This window comes from Amia ocellicauda, chromosome 3, assembly GCF_036373705.1.
Source record: "Amia ocellicauda isolate fAmiCal2 chromosome 3, fAmiCal2.hap1, whole genome shotgun sequence".
In the NCBI taxonomy this organism is placed as follows: Eukaryota; Metazoa; Chordata; class Actinopteri; order Amiiformes; family Amiidae; genus Amia; species Amia ocellicauda.
The window spans coordinates 15,630,521-15,648,877 of NC_089852.1; the positions used below are offsets into that span (position 1 = coordinate 15,630,521).

Here is an 18,357-nt window from a genome sequence, read left to right on the forward strand (position 1 = left end):
GCAGATTATAAAGAGGCTGTTTAGTGAAGAAAAATTCCTTCTATCAGGCTGTTAATGACTTTGAACATCTCACATCACCATCAAAGTGAGAGGGAGGCGAAAAGTGTGACACATCCTTAATTTGTTGCTGAAATAAATAACTAGTTGCACAGTTTCTTCTTGTATGAGCCACAAGGGGGTTATCTGATGGATAAACCTGATGATTATGACAAAGTGAGAGGAACCATCAAATAAACATTATTTTGTTAAAGCCATAATGCAAAAGACTTGCTGCAAGAAGTAATTAGCTATTAGTAGATATTGTTCAGGCAACATTTATATTTATATATTCATATTTAAGGCAACATGGCCAATTTGAGACAACATGTATTTGGTGGACAGTGTCCTGAAGCAAACCTGTGATCCTGACCAGAACGTTTTCCACATTAAGATTAAAGAAAGGATATATAAACTACTTATGTTAAAAGAAGGAGGGGGGCACTACAAGACTAACCGCCATTCTGAAATATGTGCATGATATATAACTTAAATTGATAGGTTTATTAAAACAACATCAACAAAAACTAATAAAAAGAGTCTGTGTTTATGACACTGTAATGAGTTGGTGGTGTAACACTTAGTCAAAAATTTATCAAAAGCCTGTCCCCCAGGCAGAGAGTCTTTAACAGCAGGGTCATTCACTTTCTCACATTTCAAATCTCACACTGAACTTTGAATTGCCTTGTAAATGGAAGCAGAAAGTGCACTTGGATCTCATTACTTGGATCTCAGCAGTTGAGATCCTGTTTACCTGGCATCATTTGTCGTTGCTCCTCAGTACAAAAGACCCACCAAAACACACACACACAGACATACAAAACCCCTGAAAGCCAGAAAGCAACACATGAAGCTCCTATTATTACATAAAGATGTATATCACAAGATGTATTACCCCTCCTGTATATTTAACAATTACCTCATTTGCATTCATATGTCTGGTTTATTCTCTATTTTCCTGAAATGTGCAGTAAACACATCACAAATAAAAAAATGTCCCTGTCAACAGTGCCAATATGTCATGAATATGGCCCACAATATTTTCCCTATGTTGGTCTCTGTTCAGCTAGACCTTTAACCCCAAAAGGATTACAGGTGCAGCCACAGTCACCTAACTGTAAAGGTGACAAATATGTCAAGTGTTCATTTGTAGGTAGCACGTCAGCAATGCCATGACATGGAGATTAACCCCTTTCTTGAGTTCGCCTACATCACATTGCTGCCTTTTAACCGCAGTACATTTTGATGTAAACCCTTTCGGTTATGGTAAAGTAGGATTTGACCATCAAAAGCTTTCCTCCACCACCCCCCTCCCCCTCCCCAGTACTTTTCAAAGGGTGGCTACAGAAAGGACACACACTTCAAAGGCAATAATTCGCAGACTGAACTTTGAAAAGCATGAAGGAAAAAACTGTACTTACAACATTTCATGATAATGTGAAACAAGTTAGGCATGAGTTGAGGCTTTTCTATATTTAATTATTCAGAAGACCTAAAAACGCTAAGAATACAGTCAGTTGTTACTTCATTATTTAATTTCTGCCAACATTAGCAATTGTTTAATATATTGATTACACTACTGTGGCTCCGAAAATGTCACCTATTCAAACTTGATCACATAATCAGTGCCCTACACTCTGTGTTTTAATTTCAAAAGTTCAAGGATGTATTCAAATCATTATTTGCATCTAGAGAAAATATTCAAAGCATTTACATAAAGTATTGTTCTTCATGCTGTGGATCATAAAGTAAAACTTTTGAACTGGTCACAGTAATTAGGGGAATTGTTCGTCACCATTGCATGAAAAAAATAAACTGATATATTACTTAATCACTGGTTCTGACTAAGTCAAGCACATCCTGGACCCTACCTTAAAGATCATCGACTTATATCTTAGGTATCAGGCAGCTGTTTCTTGTTGCTAATCCCACTGTAGAAGTCATTTTGCGACTCCAGAAATAGAGTCTGAGCAAGTTTGTCAAAACCAGCAGCTTTAAGAAAAAAAAAAAACTATAAAAAAACAGAACATTTATTTTTCATTTTGAGTTGTTTATTCAGCTAAATATTGTAAATATTCGATACATCTTTAATCCAGAATCTGTTTCTATTAAATGTCAAGAGTTCCAGAGTTTGTGAAAAAGGTCACACTGAAGGACCAGGATTCAACCCTTTTGTGGGACTGTGCCTTTTCATACCTGCGGGGAAATACAAGATCTTGATGCATGATCTCCATTGCCTACAGTGTTATTCTGAAAGGAGAGGCAATGTGGAATCAATGACCAGGTTAGGGTTTTGGAGTGGAGAACAACTATAGATAAAGCAAGAATAGTGAGACTAAAATGGTAATTGTAGAGTTGAGAGTTATTAATATTGGTCATGGAGGGAGATTGTGGGCCACTTTTTCACCACACCACTGCCTTCATCCAGCAGCACACACACAAGGTACTGTACAAAGGGATGGGTGATAAGTGAACAATACACAGAAGCTGCTTAAAAGGTCAAACCAAACCTCTGGAGTCTAGTGATTTGCTGTCACTCTGGGTACTGGGGATATCGATTAATTTCTCAAGTCTAGCTCAAATGTGAAAAAATCTGAAAATGTCAAATGCAGTGCAAATTCTCCTTTCATATTTTCGTTATTATTTTAAATCATCACGTATTTTAGAATAGCCTTCTTCACTTAGCTTAGTTTTTCACACAACAAATGAACATATGACTACTACAATTTTCTTGCCTGAATTGTTACTTGGTGTCAAGCAGCAGCAGAAGTTGGCAAAATAGAGACAAGCCTCCGTTTCAACAAGTCCCACTTAAAATGGAAATCCACTAACAGGGGCCAACGAAGGGCTACCATTCAGATACAAGCACTGTCTCTTTGAACCTTGCAGGTGCCTATTATACAGTAGAAATATGTTTTATTCCCAATGAAAAGCTCTTAATAGTGGTGCTTTGGAAAATGCTGGGACAAGGATAACATACTAGTATTCATCTTAAGCCTGAGTAAAAATTATGAAGCAGTTGATCTCTTCCATTGTTTGTTTCTCTGTACACCTTGAGCCCTACTAGAACAAATGTACTGGTAACTGAAAAGATTCAGCACCTTTAATGCTGCCTCAATTTCATAAAGGTCTCCCCTTTGACTGGGGGGGAGACAATGTGGATTATAACTTGTGATCATAACATAACCCGATTCAACTACCATCCATCTAATTCAACTTCTGGGATCTACTTGTGTTAACTTGTATAACTCACCTAGTGGTTAATTGTTTTTTTTATTTTATGATTTCAATTGTATAGCAATTATACTACAATTACTGAGCACTGTCATCACCATTTTAACACAAACGAATGGGACTGTTTTGTTTGACTACAAAAAAAACTTCCAGGGTTATGGCGCCACATATGGTGCTACTGCAGTATTAGTGTAGTAAGTCAAACCTCACTAGAAGGTATAGCATGGTCTCAAATGAGAAGCAATACACTGTATGCCCCGTTACCCACATGGAAATGATTTTCATAGTTCTTAATAGCTTGATTACCTATAATCATCTTCATTAAATTTGCCTATATTACCTAGGGGAAATCTTGCTCCACAATATGCCACTTTGTTTTCAACACTGACTACAGACAAATCTCATTATTTTGTGCATTTCATTTAACTATGCTTATCAAATTCACGTATTACCTCAAATTAAACTATTATTTCAATGGATCTTTACAGAGTGGAACAGGTTTTACACAGAAATAAAGCTTTTTCCTCATACAATTTGCAGTGTGGTTCAGTAGCTGTTATATCTCCAGATTTTGCAGAAACCAGCTTTTATGTGTATGTTTCTGATCCTCCATGTAGATTGAGTGTGACTGGCCAGAAGCTACTCTCATACAGGAACTGAAAATGAGAAAAGAACTGTTCTTCACAGAGGTGTATTCTACACCACATGTTCTCCGAAGTCTATACCAAGCACTTTGCACTAGGCAATAATACTGTACAGCCTTGCTGGATTATTAAATAACTAACTGGGGTTTGGGCAGAAATAAAGCATATTCCTTTGGTCATGCAAGGCATTTTTCAAAGGCTTTATTTTGTGCTTGGTCCATCTTTTTTTCGACCTGTACTAAGGCACCTGAAGGCACCTGCAATGATAATTACATTCCAACACAGTAAAGCTGAATTCATTAAATGTACGCAATGTGAAAAAGCATGTTGGAAAATAACCCCAAAGGTTATTAATACACAGGAGTGGTGAGAAATGTTTGGAATAAGTATCAATACCAATTTATAATGCAGGTTCCACTATAATTAAGTCCTTCAGGTTGATCCCACATAGGTCAGCACTACTTCCATTATCTCAGCATGAGATGTATTCAGGCACCAGGGAGGCTAGCAAAGTAATCTGTCAGCGTGTGATTGACAGGAGATTAAATATCCATCACATTTCTCTCGCTGCTCCCACCAGCTGTACTGTACCGGACACCCCCACAAAAAAGTGGTATGGTATAATTTGAGAAGTTCACTATTTAAAGTAACCACTGACATTGTGTAGACTCCCAAGCTTTCCAATATGATGATTATTATTATTATGAGAAAATGGAGGAGGAGGAGGAGGAGGAGGAGGATGGAGATTGCAAATCAGTGCTATTTAAATGGGCCACAAAGAAAAAATAAGGAGCATTTTAATTGTATATTTTAACACGTTTATAAAAGCAGAGGTAGTGCCTTACAAAAGACTGAAAACAAAGTACCTTGGCAATGAAAGGAGAAGGCTTTTTCTGATCTTTGTTAGATTAGAACTTTTGAAAACGTTTCCATGTTAACAGTCATACCTGCGGTATAAACGTATATCTGAACGACTTAAAACACATTTTTAAAAATAGTTTTAATCATACTCGGCACCCAGCATACAGTGGGGATAAAATGTTTTAATTTATTAAGAATGTACTGACAACTACTGAAGAAGGAAGTAGTTTGGGAAAGGAGAACTTTGAATCCAAATATCAGAAGTTTTGGAAACTGGCTGAAATATTTATTATTGTATTACATTATACGACAGGTAAAATGGGGTCGTTCGAATTAAATCAAAAAGATACCAACTGGTACAAATTTGAGACCTGAAATAAAAGTCTGACTGATACGTTCTCTCTCTTGCAGGACAACAACCGTTTCCTGAAAACCACAGTAGGTGGCAGTACCATGAACAAGCATAAAAATTGGAAAACCATATACGCACCTACAATACACATATAATGATATGAACAATCATTTTCGGAGCAAGAAAACCCTGCTTTATGATGAACAAACAGAAAAGAATAAAAATGTATGTCCACAATGTAGACTCGACACTTCTTAGTCTCCCAGCTGTAACCTTATTTGGAGCTCTGAACATAAACCTATAATGTTCTCATTTTGGGTCTTGGGTCTGTACTGGTCTTACAACTCATAAAACAAACCCTGAAATGTGCTGTTTGACTGCATGGATTGTGTCTATCTTCACGAATGACGTGCATGGTGGAGCTGGAGGAGTCAGGAGGTCAGCAGTGCTTTTTCAATTGTTAAATATATATTTTCAGAGATCATTCACAAAATCTGTTTGGATATGAAGTCGTACAGCTGTCATTCAAACAGTAATGACTAGAGTTGATATCAATGTGATAAACAGTAGGCTGATAATAATTATATGTTTCCAGCATTTTGAAGATTACCTGATACAGAATGGAGTGATTATAATTAACAGTATTAATTAAGATACTACAAATAATTTGTTAATTTAATTAAGATACCATAGCTTAAGGGTTCCTAACTGTGGATTTCCACACTGAGTGGCCACTTTATTAGGTACACCTCCCCTTTCCATTAAATAGCCTGTGCAGTCAGTGACGGCATCACATATTCAGGCTATGCTATTTAAAGCAGGTAGGCAGGTATATAGGGATTGCGTGTGTGTGCGATTCAGAGGGAGATTGAGCAAGAAAGAAGATTTAAGCAACTTTGAACAGGCATGGTAGTTTGTGCCAGATATCAGAAACAGTGTATCGAGAATGGTACACAACCCAAAAGACATCCGGCCAACACAGCGGTCCTGTGGTCGGAAACAACTTGTTGATGAAAGAGGCTGACCAGATCTCATTCCAGTTGAGAATCTGTAGGATGAGATGGAATGAGCTATTCGGAGTAGAGATCCACCACCAGACATTTTGCAACAACTATGGGAACCAATGGAGTTGACATGGGCCAGCATCCCTGTGACGCAGCTTCAACACCTTGTTAAGTACCTGCCCCAGGCTGGTCTGAGGGCAAAAGGGGGGAGCAACTCACTATTATGTCAGTTTACCTAATAAAGTGACAACACAGTGTACATTCAAAGTGATAGCTAGCCTACAAATGAATTAACACAATTCTGTCACAAACAATCCTCATTGAAACATGTATTGTTAATTTAATGGAATTTAAAATGCATACTCTGTACAATATATTTATTGTAACAGTTTTGCTTAAACTGTAAGAGTCCTACAGTAGAAGAACACTCTTAACCAGGATCTGCTCTTTTATTCAGTAACTGCTCTTACACATCTCTTACAAGAGCAATAGGCTGTATACGGAGACACCGTATCACAGTACCAGGGAAAAGGGAGGAAGGCTGTGACTGGACACAGCCAGTGTGAACTGACAAGGTGCACACAGAGGGATGGGAACATGCAGGACAGAGAATCTACACACAAAAGTCCTCACTATATATATAGCTGTACACTGGCCAAAGTCCAAGAGGCTGCCCCTCCCACAATGCCTTGCACTCCATGCAGCGTCAAGCTGACCAGCAGAGGGCGTTACAATATACATAAAAAACACACACTAGAACTGACATAATGTTTGCATTTCTATAACTGAACTACAATGTGACCAATCACTTGTCACTGCATTTTGAGGAACACAAGATTTGCAATGCAGTCCTGTCAAAAACAGCACAATGCTGGAGGTGTTTAAAAGTACTACATGATCTAGGTCATTTTTTACATTTTGGAGAGGATTTGACCAACAAAAGGCATGATTTCAACTGTTAAAGTTTTAAGATCATGATGATGTAAAGCATTTCTATATCTGGTATTTTACCACTGTTGTCCTAAGCCTGTCCCATTTCCCTCACCTAAACCTGCTGAGTGTACACTTTCAAAACAAATGGAAAAACTGAAAATCCCTGGCTTCCTGGTTTAGTCCACAAATGTAGCGACATGAAACACCGAGACACGCAAGGATTCAAAGTAGACGACTTCTGAGAGATCTATTACATCAAAAGAGTGAGATGCTGAGGAAAAAATCAATAAGGCATCAAACTGCTAAGCCACCACAAAAACTCAGGCAATCTGAGGCTGAAAGCTACACTGCACTCCTCTGTATGGATGCCTGCCCTGATTACTAATCTTTTTGAGACATAAATTCCATTTCCTGGCATCACAGCTAGGCTCTTGCGGAAAACATTCCCATTGAAGCAGACCGATGTATTGGATTCACGCAGTATTTGTTTTGGGTGTTTTTTATGCTGGTGTTTCATGAATCTCTAAAGGAAAGACAAAGTGAAAATCATCTTAACACCAAATGCATAGCTAGGCTGAGCATACACCAGTGAATTATGTAAGCAACATGTGTAGAACAAATAACTGCCCTGAATGTGGACTTACAGAATCAACTGAAACCCCCTTGCAATAATGACACCTGCTCAGGATTTATACTATTGTATTCACCCTGAGTGTATAAATAACATCAGCGACACACCATTCAATTGGACAAAGGAAGAGGGCACTGACATGAGTGACCTGTACATAAGAGCTGAGGTTACAAAATGTCTGCAAAAGCATCTTTGTTGTCAAGCCATGATCTCTACAATTAATTATCCCCCTTCCGTTTCCCTGCCACCACAGTGGCAGCTATAAATGACAACACCAGTGATAAATTGTAATGCAACTGGATAGGGTTCTCTTCCCACAGACCCCCACCCCCCACACCACACACACACATCCTCTCCAGTAGCATGCTGCTCTGCTTCCGGTTCCATGCATGTGTAACACTAAACTGCTGGAGAGGTAAATTAGTTTGTGTTGCAAGACTAAGTGTGATCAATCTCTTTTCATGCTTGATGTTTGAGTGCAGGATGCAAGATGACAATTTGTAATATACATCTGTATTACTCATATCCATAGCGAAGTTGTTCCTTGCTTTGAATCACTTTTAGAAAATCTAGAGCAAATTGTAATTAGACTGACAAACATCTCAGTGCAAACACCTTCTCCTAAAAACGGCCACAGCAGTTAGGGCTCTTGCACATTGCTAAGTATTCATCCATTTGCTTTGGATTTAATCTTATTAACTGGCTACTGGAACTGAACAAAAAGCATCTCCATAGAAGACCTATTTTGTGGAAGTGATGATACTCACAGCACAGTCAAATGAACTGTACTCCAAGAGCCACCTCGCCCACACAGAGCAATAACATGTTTGTCCGCCTTCCCTCCCGTACCTTCTTCATCAAATAAGATTCCAGCAGGTGAGATGTCAAGCACACCAAACAGAAATTCATTAAAGTGAGCCAGAGCTGCAAGGTTTAATAAGGTGTATATTAGAGCATTTGTAACTTGGACAGTAAAACAATCCCGGTGACTAAAGCAAGGCTATTAATGGCAGGTAAGCTGGTAGAGAAATCAATTCTCCAGGGCAAAAGCTCTCAAACGCACAAGGGAATTCATTTTAATGTAGAACAATCCATTCAAAATAATGAGATAATGATCCGATTGCTTGTAAATGTCATTTTAATTAAAATATGCACGTACAATTGATGATAATACATTAAAATGAACTACCAGATATGACATTCTGCAGAAATGGTTATCAATAACTTCAAAACCTAAATGACAAGACATTTTAAACTGTATAGAATCTGACTGCCTTCTAAGCTATCAAAGTTTGCTTACTAGCAATCTGGATCTGAAGGCAGATATGACAGAAGTTATTTTACCTGTCTATTTGGCCATTGTACAAATGCACTAAGCATTTGCACTAAGCATGCACAAACCACTAAGTAACACTAGTACACCTACCTGTGTGTTTTTAAATTGCCATCAATTCAGAATGGTGATATTATAAACATGGCTGTTTCAAATTACATGGATTAGCTATACAATTCTTATTAAAAAAATTAACTAGCTAGTGCTTACCTGAATTACCTCTGAGATATAACAAAAAATATAACAAAAATATAATCATGCACTGTTGTTTTTTCATCTTGCTCCTAGTCTATTTTATACTTATTGGGTGCTTATTAGAAGTTGTAGATTGTATAGCCTCTTGCTGTACTCTGTTTCTTGAAATGAGAACATGTATGTTGAACACTAGGTCATTGTAGTTAAGGCCATCTGCTAAGAAATATATAATCATGAAAACAATCATGCACATTACTATAAAGGTTTCAAGCCTAGCCTCAGACAAAGTATCTGAACATTTTGAAGATCTCAAACGCCTGAAAAGAATTCCACTTCAAAAGCAGTCCTAGCTTATATTTATTTTTCTATCTCCTATGGATGTGCTGAAGTACAGGAACAAGAAGCATGTATAATACGAAGCAGAGTTTCCTTTTGGTATCTTTTAGAAAAGACTATCCACTCAAAGTGAATAGTTTTAATCTGTCAGCACTAAGCAATCAGCAGAAATTCAAGCAGCTTCTCTTCACTCAAGTGCTGAATTACCCGATTCCAGCACACATAACCCGTTCAGGCGGCTCTTGTTAAACCAAATGATCACATCACACAGCATCATCAGACTCTCAAATCTCTGACAGAGTACCCTCCACGTTTCCTTTGCCTTAGTGCAATGTGACTTTGAATAGTACATCCCTGTTTTGCCACAGAAATGTTCATCCAAAAGGGACTTCCTCATTGGCCTTAAGAAGGGGAGGAAGAAGAAAAAACAAGCTAGTGTTGAACTGAATGTCTCATCAGTGTCACTGGTCAGAATAAATTATAAAAAGACCTAGAGACTGTACAATGAATGGACTGTGAGATCTGTGTACACTCCTTGGTCATAAGTTGTTCAAAACTAACTAATGTTTGCTTTTTAATCACGTTATTCATGATCAATTATAATGAAGAAAAAGAGAGAAAACAAAAATCCTTTGCATATGGATTAACAAATTAACACTGAAATTCTACTATAATAACAAGTCTTTCCCCACATCTGCATAATCTAGCATCATGGATGACTTGGTGCCAAACTGGCACCAAAGGAGGCACATCCCATTTGTCAAGCTGGTCTTGTGACATGGAAGTAGAGCTTCATGCGGAGCGCTTTGCGGCCCAGCTCTGCCACAGTTATCTCAGCTCTGTGCATTTGCTCCTCCACCGCAGCCACACTGGGCAGAATGAAACGGTCACTGTAGCATACCCTCACTAAAGCATCCCAGACATTCTCAAAATAGGCAAATGGGTAAATGCACCACCACACAACACTTTAGCTACTAGTAGTGGGGAGTAGCGATTAGCGGAATTGTATGTAAATAATATGCTATACTGTAACTATTATTTTAAAACAAATAATTAAAACCTATACTGTTACTAAGGTATAGTATTAGAAAAATAAATACAAAATTAAAGAAAACCTTCCTCCCACCATCCAAAGACATGTGGGTTAGGTTGACTGGTCTCTCTAAATTACCCCCTGTGTGTGTTGCCCAGTGATGGATTGGCGTCCCGTCCTGGATGTATTCCTGCCTTGCGCACTATGCCTGCCGGGATTGGCTCTGGCTTCCCTGCGATCCTCGCCAGGATAAGCGGTTTCGAAAATGGATGGATGCATGGTTGGATTAAAGAAAACCACATATTTCACTCCAAATGTGGAATCATGCACACTTTTCATATGCACGAATTGTCAAATATGGGAATCTCACAACACAACCTTCTATATTTAAAGTGGCAGGAATTACTTACTAAATCTGTATTCCAGTTAGGTAGGAATCATGATTGGAGACAAGCTTTCCAGTTTACTGGAGCACTGCTAGGAACCTGATCAATACAGAACATCAATCGATCTTCGAGTAATTCACAAGCAAAAGACCAGTCATTTGTAGGGCAACATTTCCAGGCCAGCAGTTATCACGGTTGTTCCAGGAATTTCAATAGGGCGAATGGAGAATATTTAACACACAGTGGTATTCAGGCTTAAATAAATTATTTATATATTCATGTTTGTTTGGCCAATCACAGTTCATTGCATGTCTTTCAGCAATTGAAAACTCTTTTTCTTCCTCTAGTGTAATTTTTTAAATGTTTAAAAAAAATGAAAGAAATGAAATACAGAAAAGGAGCTTACCGCAACACACTGAGAACAATTACTGCAAACAGATCCACTGCTGCAACTAACAATTATCTTTCAAAAATCAAACTAAGGGGGCTGTAAGTAAATGAGAGAGGGTTACTTCATGGTGTTTTTTAGAAGGTGTTCAATTCATAGTAGAACCAATATTCATAATGTATGCATATCACTTAGAGATAATTTGATTATTTCCATTATTTTATTTGTTTAAGTTTCTGCAACACTCTAGACTTTCCTTATTTCAATCCTATACTTTAAAAATCAACTTTGTAGTATAAGAACATAAGAAAGTTTACAAACGACAGGAGGCCATTCGACCCATCGTGCTCATTTTGTGTCCATTAATAACGAAATGATCCAAGGATCCTATCCAGCCTATTTTTTAATTTTCCAAAATTGTCAGCTTCAACCACATCGCTGTGGAGTTTCAGATTGTGACAACTCTCTGTGTGAAGAAGTGTCTCCCGTTTTCCGTCTTGAATGCCTTGAACCTTAATTTCCATTTGTATCCCCGGGTCCGTGTGTCCCTGCTGATCTGGAAAAGCTCCTCTGGTTTGATGTGGTCAATGCCTTTCATGATTTTGAAGACTTGAATCAAGTCCCCACGTAGTCTCCTCTGTTCCAGGGTGAAAAGGTTCAGTTCCTCAGTCTCTCAGTAGGACGTTCCCTTCAGACCTGGAATAAGTCTGGTTGCTCTCCTCTGAACTGCCTCTAGAGCAGCGATATCTTTCTTGAAGTGTGGAGCCCAGAACTGTACACAGTATCCAGATGAGCTCTAACTAGTGCATTGTACAGTCTGAACATTACTGCCCTTGTTCTCAATTCTACACTTTTGACAATATACCCTAACATCCTGTTTGCCTTTTTTATTACTTCCCCACATTGTTTGGATGGAGAAAGTGAGGAGTCCACATAGACTCCTAGGTCTTTCTCATGTGTTACTTCATCTAGTTCTATTCCTCCCATAGTGTAATTATAGTGGACATTTTTGTTTGCACAAAATGTACAGAAGCTTTTTGGATCTTCTTTTAAATCAAGCCAAGCAAAATCCCATAAATTAAACAAAAACCTTTCAAAAATCATACATCACTTCAATACGATACATTCAACCCTACCTTTCCAGATCATATGAGACTACATCCTTCTTTGTAGTCTATCAGATGGCTTCACAGACCTCAATGACCACCAGTCCTAGACAGCTCTGCCTCAAATCACATTAGGTAGTTCATTATTAATGCTATCCTGGGTCTGTGAAAACAGCACTTTAAGTAAACTATTCCAAGCCTAATTGATTTCCATGTTTAAATCACGCAGACGTTTGTGCTGCAGTCTGATATTCCATCTATCTGATATCCACTTAACAAATATACAATGGGTGCTAATCAAGATAATCCCTTAAATGAATGTTTAATATAATTTTTTGGATACAAGGCCTGCACAGTTATACAGTAAGAGTTCCAATGAAAGACAAAACAGATAAGATTCTAATGTGAAAGAAATTGGTTGAGCTTAATTAGTTTGTGCAACATAAGTAGATGCCACAGATTTTTTTTTTTTTTCTTAGACTTCTAAAACTACAATGCTCCTTCTAAGCCAACAAGACAGACTTGGATTGTTTTATGCTTGAGATTTCCCCTGTTCCTTGGGTGCTCAGAGCCATGATTGACAAAATGTATTGTAAGTATCCAGCAATGAAGAGAGAAACATTAATCCAAAAGAATCTATGTCATGTACTCGGAAACAACAGATTGCTACACCAAGGGGCTGCCATCTGCATTTGAAGGTCAAATCCTGCCAGGGGAATCATTCCATTCAGCTTGGCTGTATAACGATTTATTGCTTTTGAAATATACTCTGAGTTTGATCTGGGGTGTGATGGCTGCAGAGGACAGAGAGAAAGAGTGAAAGAGAGGGAGAGCGGATGCCTAGTGCCCAGTACTCTGGAACAGACAGCTAGAAGTCTAGACTACACATTTCAGGTCTAGAACACCACACGTCCTACTGTATATCACACTATTTAACTGTGTTAAACTACAGAACCTTGGTAAATTGAACTCGGTGCTTGTCTCTATAAATAGATGCTACTGTAACCTAAATAGTCTTAACATCATCTGAGATGTGTGTTGTTGCTGTTGTGAGCATGGATGAGTTAACGAATGACAAATGTCTAGTACTAGATCCCTGCTGCATTAATCATCATAATCATAATCATCATAATTTGTGGACCTGCTGGTTTCAATTTCATTTTGGAACATTGAACAAAGTTACACAACAGAAAAACCAATTGGCTTAGATTGAGCTGTCTGCCTTAACACTTTATAGTGGCGTAGGAGTATCTTACTTTTCCAAAATAAGTGTTATTGTGCTATGCTTATTCAAAGTTAAAATAATTCCATTAATTCCAGTTTAATGCAGCACCTCACAGACCTACTGTACTGGATTTTGGAAGCTGACACTAAAAAGGAACATATTCAAGCATTAATGTGCAATAAGACAATTGATTCCAGAAACAGAAGAGCACTATTTCAAATAGATATATTTGTTTTTTGCTTATACTATTTTTCTTTTGAAATCAAAGCAAATGCGTGGAAAAAAATGGGGGGGAAATAAATACATATCTCTGCCATCTGTTACAGACTGTAATTGTTTTACATTTGTCCTCTGGAGAGTTATGTGCAAAGCCAACTCAAAGCCAACTTTGAGTGGCAGTATTTGTATATTTTGTTTTACTTCTGAGGAAAGTTAACCCCATCAGCAAATCCTAAGAAAATCCAATAAGTCAGCCAGTGTTCATTTCAGTTAGTGAAGACACCAAAAAATATTTTATAAAAATAACTGTTAATGAGATTTGTTCTCACAGATTTTTTTGTGTGACTAGTTTATAACTAGTTTATAAAAGGGGAACATTGCTCTTCATAACTTGACTGTAGTTTGTGTTTCATTATAGAGGTTGAAATGTTCATGAACAGTTGTGTTTCACAGAGTTGAAAGGATGACAGTTGGTAGAAGTCTGATTTGCAGGTCTCATCTTTATAAATAGGAGTTATACACTTGTGAATGCATATTTTACTAATGTTGAACATGCAAATAGTTCAAAGTTTTGCATTTGATTACATTTGCTCCTGGGGTCTGCCTCAAAAGCTATCACAAACAATTTGTAATCAGTGCTGTCAATTCCCCTGGCCAAGGCTACTTCAGGATGAATGCCAGAGGAAAGGTTTGGGGCTTTCAATCACTGGCACTTGACTTTCTGAGGTTTATTACACTGTGGGAATGCAATCTAAAAATAAAATGTACCCATATTCAGACAGTATCTTCATTTGGATGCAATAATAAAACTTTCCCTTCAAGGAACATTTTACTTACTGAACTGTGAATGGCCCCTTGTTGCCTTCAAAAACAAACTGAATGCATTCTGGACACACAAATGTTTATCTAATATGTATTCATTGTTTTCATTTTTTTATTTGCTTGTTTTTCCCCTGTCTGAAATCATTAGTGTTCATTCCAGTCATGTGTGAGGTCTGTATTCCACATTGCAGTCGATGCTTTTTCATCGTTTGCATACCAGCAATCTATTTCACATTATGGGTGCTTTTTTTGACAACATCCCTGGATTATACCATCTTTCCCATCTTTCATTGTCTACAATATACATTTGAACTTCAGGTGGTGATTTGAATGTTTTAAAGTCCCTAATAACTAAATGTAAACACATCAAGAGTTCAATTTAAATTGTTATTGAACATTCTCTGTCTACTCTTTCGGTAAAGAACCGAAAAAGGAATTTTATAAGCATAACACTCCTGAGTAAATACTTTTGGTAATTGGCTGTACTAAACCCATATCTATATACCAAGACATCTCCTAAGATGTAATGCAAAGCTCTTTCAGCTGGTTTCACAGACCTTAATGAGCACTAGTCTTGAAATATCCTTCATAAAATGAAATTAGGTTTGTTGTTCAAGAATCTTGGGTCATGGAAATTAGCATTGAAAGTATGGTCTTTTTGCGACTGAATCTTACCTTCACATTTTTCCAGGATCTGCACAGTCTCTCCGATCTCCAGAGTCAGACCTTGTGACACAGATCCCCGGAAATTGCAGATCACTGAGGAGGTAAACAGAAAACCAGGTCAGAGGAGAGAGGTCAGTCTGAACATCACAGATTACTTTTACTTTACAACATACAGAATCCACTACCCTGCTGCCTAACTCTGACCTGTAATATCTCTGTCGTTATCAAGTACAGTCAGTGCTGATTAGGAAACAGATTACAAATTAGTAAAGATAACTGTTATAAAATGGTCACAAAGACACTGAAATCCAGCAAGCCAAAAAGGTAGTCAATATTTTTGGGCAGTTGACCCTGCCAACAGTTATTCATTGGTCAGGATCTACTGCTATGTGGTGTTGGTCTGTATAGAATAGTGGATGTATTCAAAGGCAATTAAACAAATGTAAATGCAAGCTCATTAATTTCTAACACAACTTGTGAGGACAAACTAATACAAAACACAGGCGTGTACTAAATAGTTTCCGTAAATGCTGAACCTGTTTTTAATATGGAATTAGTTTTAGTTCATATTCATTTTTTTTTAATCTTTAAAAGGACTTTCAACAGTGAACAGGTATTTTATGAGTTACATTGAAATAGTCATTGGAACATTTTGAAAAGGAAAAGAACAACAACCACAACAACAACAACACATGAATAATGCAGTACATAATTAGGTTTGACCGCCGTTTTTACAGCATCCCCAAGACACTATAAATTAAGGTCTAATTCAGTTCAAAATAGGACTCAGAGAAACACATTACTTTCGGCAATGCTTTGGTGTTTAACAAACTGCCAACAGCTGGTAGTTTTGCAGTCTTGCTTTTAATACCAACCAGATGTAAGAGCCACACGGTACTCAATATAAATTATGTATCAAATAATACAAATATATAATAATATTGCTTTCCACAATACACTTGCTAGTTTAAACCTGCAAAAGGCAGAAAAAAGTATATTACAAAGAGCTCCTTGAAACAAGTGACAAGTTGTGATTCTTAGGGGGGTACACTAATTCTCTTTGATTGCTCCAGAGAAAATTATGTCAATCATTCACAAGGGGGGAGAAAAAAAGTCATACATATGTAAAAACTGAGTAACAAAACAGTTCAGCAGCAGAAGCTTAAGGTTAAAAAAAATAATTGAACAGAGCATAAAAGCCCGGAGAAGACGAACTGCAGTGAAATGTGCTTTAACAACCACTCCAGGGACCTTGTGGAACAGGTTGGTTTTTGCTCCACCAGTTTTACACTGAAATATCTCCATTAATTTAATCTCCTGCCCAAATTGAGGATTAGAAACAAATGCAAGTTAGGCTCCCGCAATAGAATATTTTCAGAATGACTTAAGTTTTTTTTGTTTTGTTACAGCTTATATCACATACCTCTTTTAGACAGTACAAAATAATCCAGGGGTCAATTTATTATCATTATGATTATATTTTTTGTATTGGTTTAGAATATATATATATATATATATATATATATATATATATATATATATATTATAGGGAAACAATTATACATTAAATTAAAAGTTCATGCTTTATGCAGCAAACAAAATATTATATTACCATCTCACAGTAAGTGCACATTCTGCTTTATACTGGTGCATTTGGGAATTGGGACACAAAACTATGCCATATGCTCAAAGATGAAACTTCATTCCCTCTCGCTAATGCAGTAGTAGAGAATTTTGAAAACCTCAGTATATAACTGATTGATAGAAAGTGGGTTATATTTTTATAATTAATCAAGGTACTTTAGCAAATAGTAGTTTTGTCATTTGTTTTAGCTGAATAGGTGCAATTCCTATTACATCCATTGTCAATCCCAGGATGAAAAACCTGGTCCCTATCTAGTCAGTATTTAAGCATTTGTTCCAATACATGGCTCAGCAGATACAATCTCGGCCACACAGGTTATTCAAAGGGATATTATTCAGTCGTGGGCTGACACCTGGCAGATTAAATTCAATGTGGACAAGTGCAAGGTAATACATGCAGGTAATAAAAATGTCCACTATAATTACACTATGGGAGGTACAGATCTAGATGAAGTAACATATGAGAAAGACCTAGGAGTCTATGTGGACTCCTCACTTTCTCCATTCAAACAATGTGGGGAAGCAATAAAAAAGGCAAACAGGAAGTCAGGGTATATTGTCAAAAGTGTAAAATTGAGAACAAGGGCAGTAATGTTCAGACTGTACAATGCACTAGTTAGAGCTCATCTGGATACTGTGTACAGTTTTGGGCTCCACACTTCAAGAAAGATATCGCTGCTCTAGAGGCAGTTCAGAGGAGAGCAACCAGACTTATTGCACTTTCAAAGATTTTTGTTTTTTGGTCAGGGCATTTCTAATTTGGCAATCTGTTTCATGACTTCTGAAATGTACAGAACACCTTGAAAACTAAAATAAATAAATAAATAATAATAATGTAATATACACTCACCTAAAGGATTATTAGGAACACCATACTAATACTGTGTTTGACCCCCTTTCGCCTTCAGAACTGCCTTAATTCTACGTGGCATTGATTCAACAAGGTGCTGAAAGCATTCTTTAGAAATTTTGGCCCATATTGATAGGATAGCATCTTGCAGTTGATGGAGATTTGTGGGATGCACATCCAGGGCACGAAGCTCCCGTTCCACCACATCCCAAAGATGCTCTATTGGGTTGAGATCTGGTGACTGTGGGGGCCAGTTTAGTACAGTGAACTCATTGTCATGTTCAAGAAACCAATTTGAAATGATTCGACCTTTGAGACATGGTGCATTATCCTGCTGGAAGTAGCCATCAGAGGATGGGTACATGGTGGTCATAAAGGGATGGACATGGTCAGAAACAATGCTCAGGTAGGCCGTGGCATTTAAACGATGCCCAATTGGCACTAAGGGGCCTAAAGTGT

At 37.5% G+C, this 18,357-nt stretch overlaps 1 protein-coding gene across 1 annotated transcript in view; it reads right to left on the reverse strand.

Annotated features, from left to right (window-relative positions):
• dock3 (dedicator of cytokinesis 3) overlaps positions 1–18,357 on the reverse strand; it is a 326,247-nt gene that overhangs the window by 234,354 nt on the left and 73,536 nt on the right. Inside the window, exon 2 of the mRNA XM_066698297.1 lies at positions 15,414–15,497. Coding sequence (XP_066554394.1) covers positions 15,414–15,497 — 84 coding nt within the window. The remainder of the gene's footprint in view (positions 1–15,413; positions 15,498–18,357) is intronic.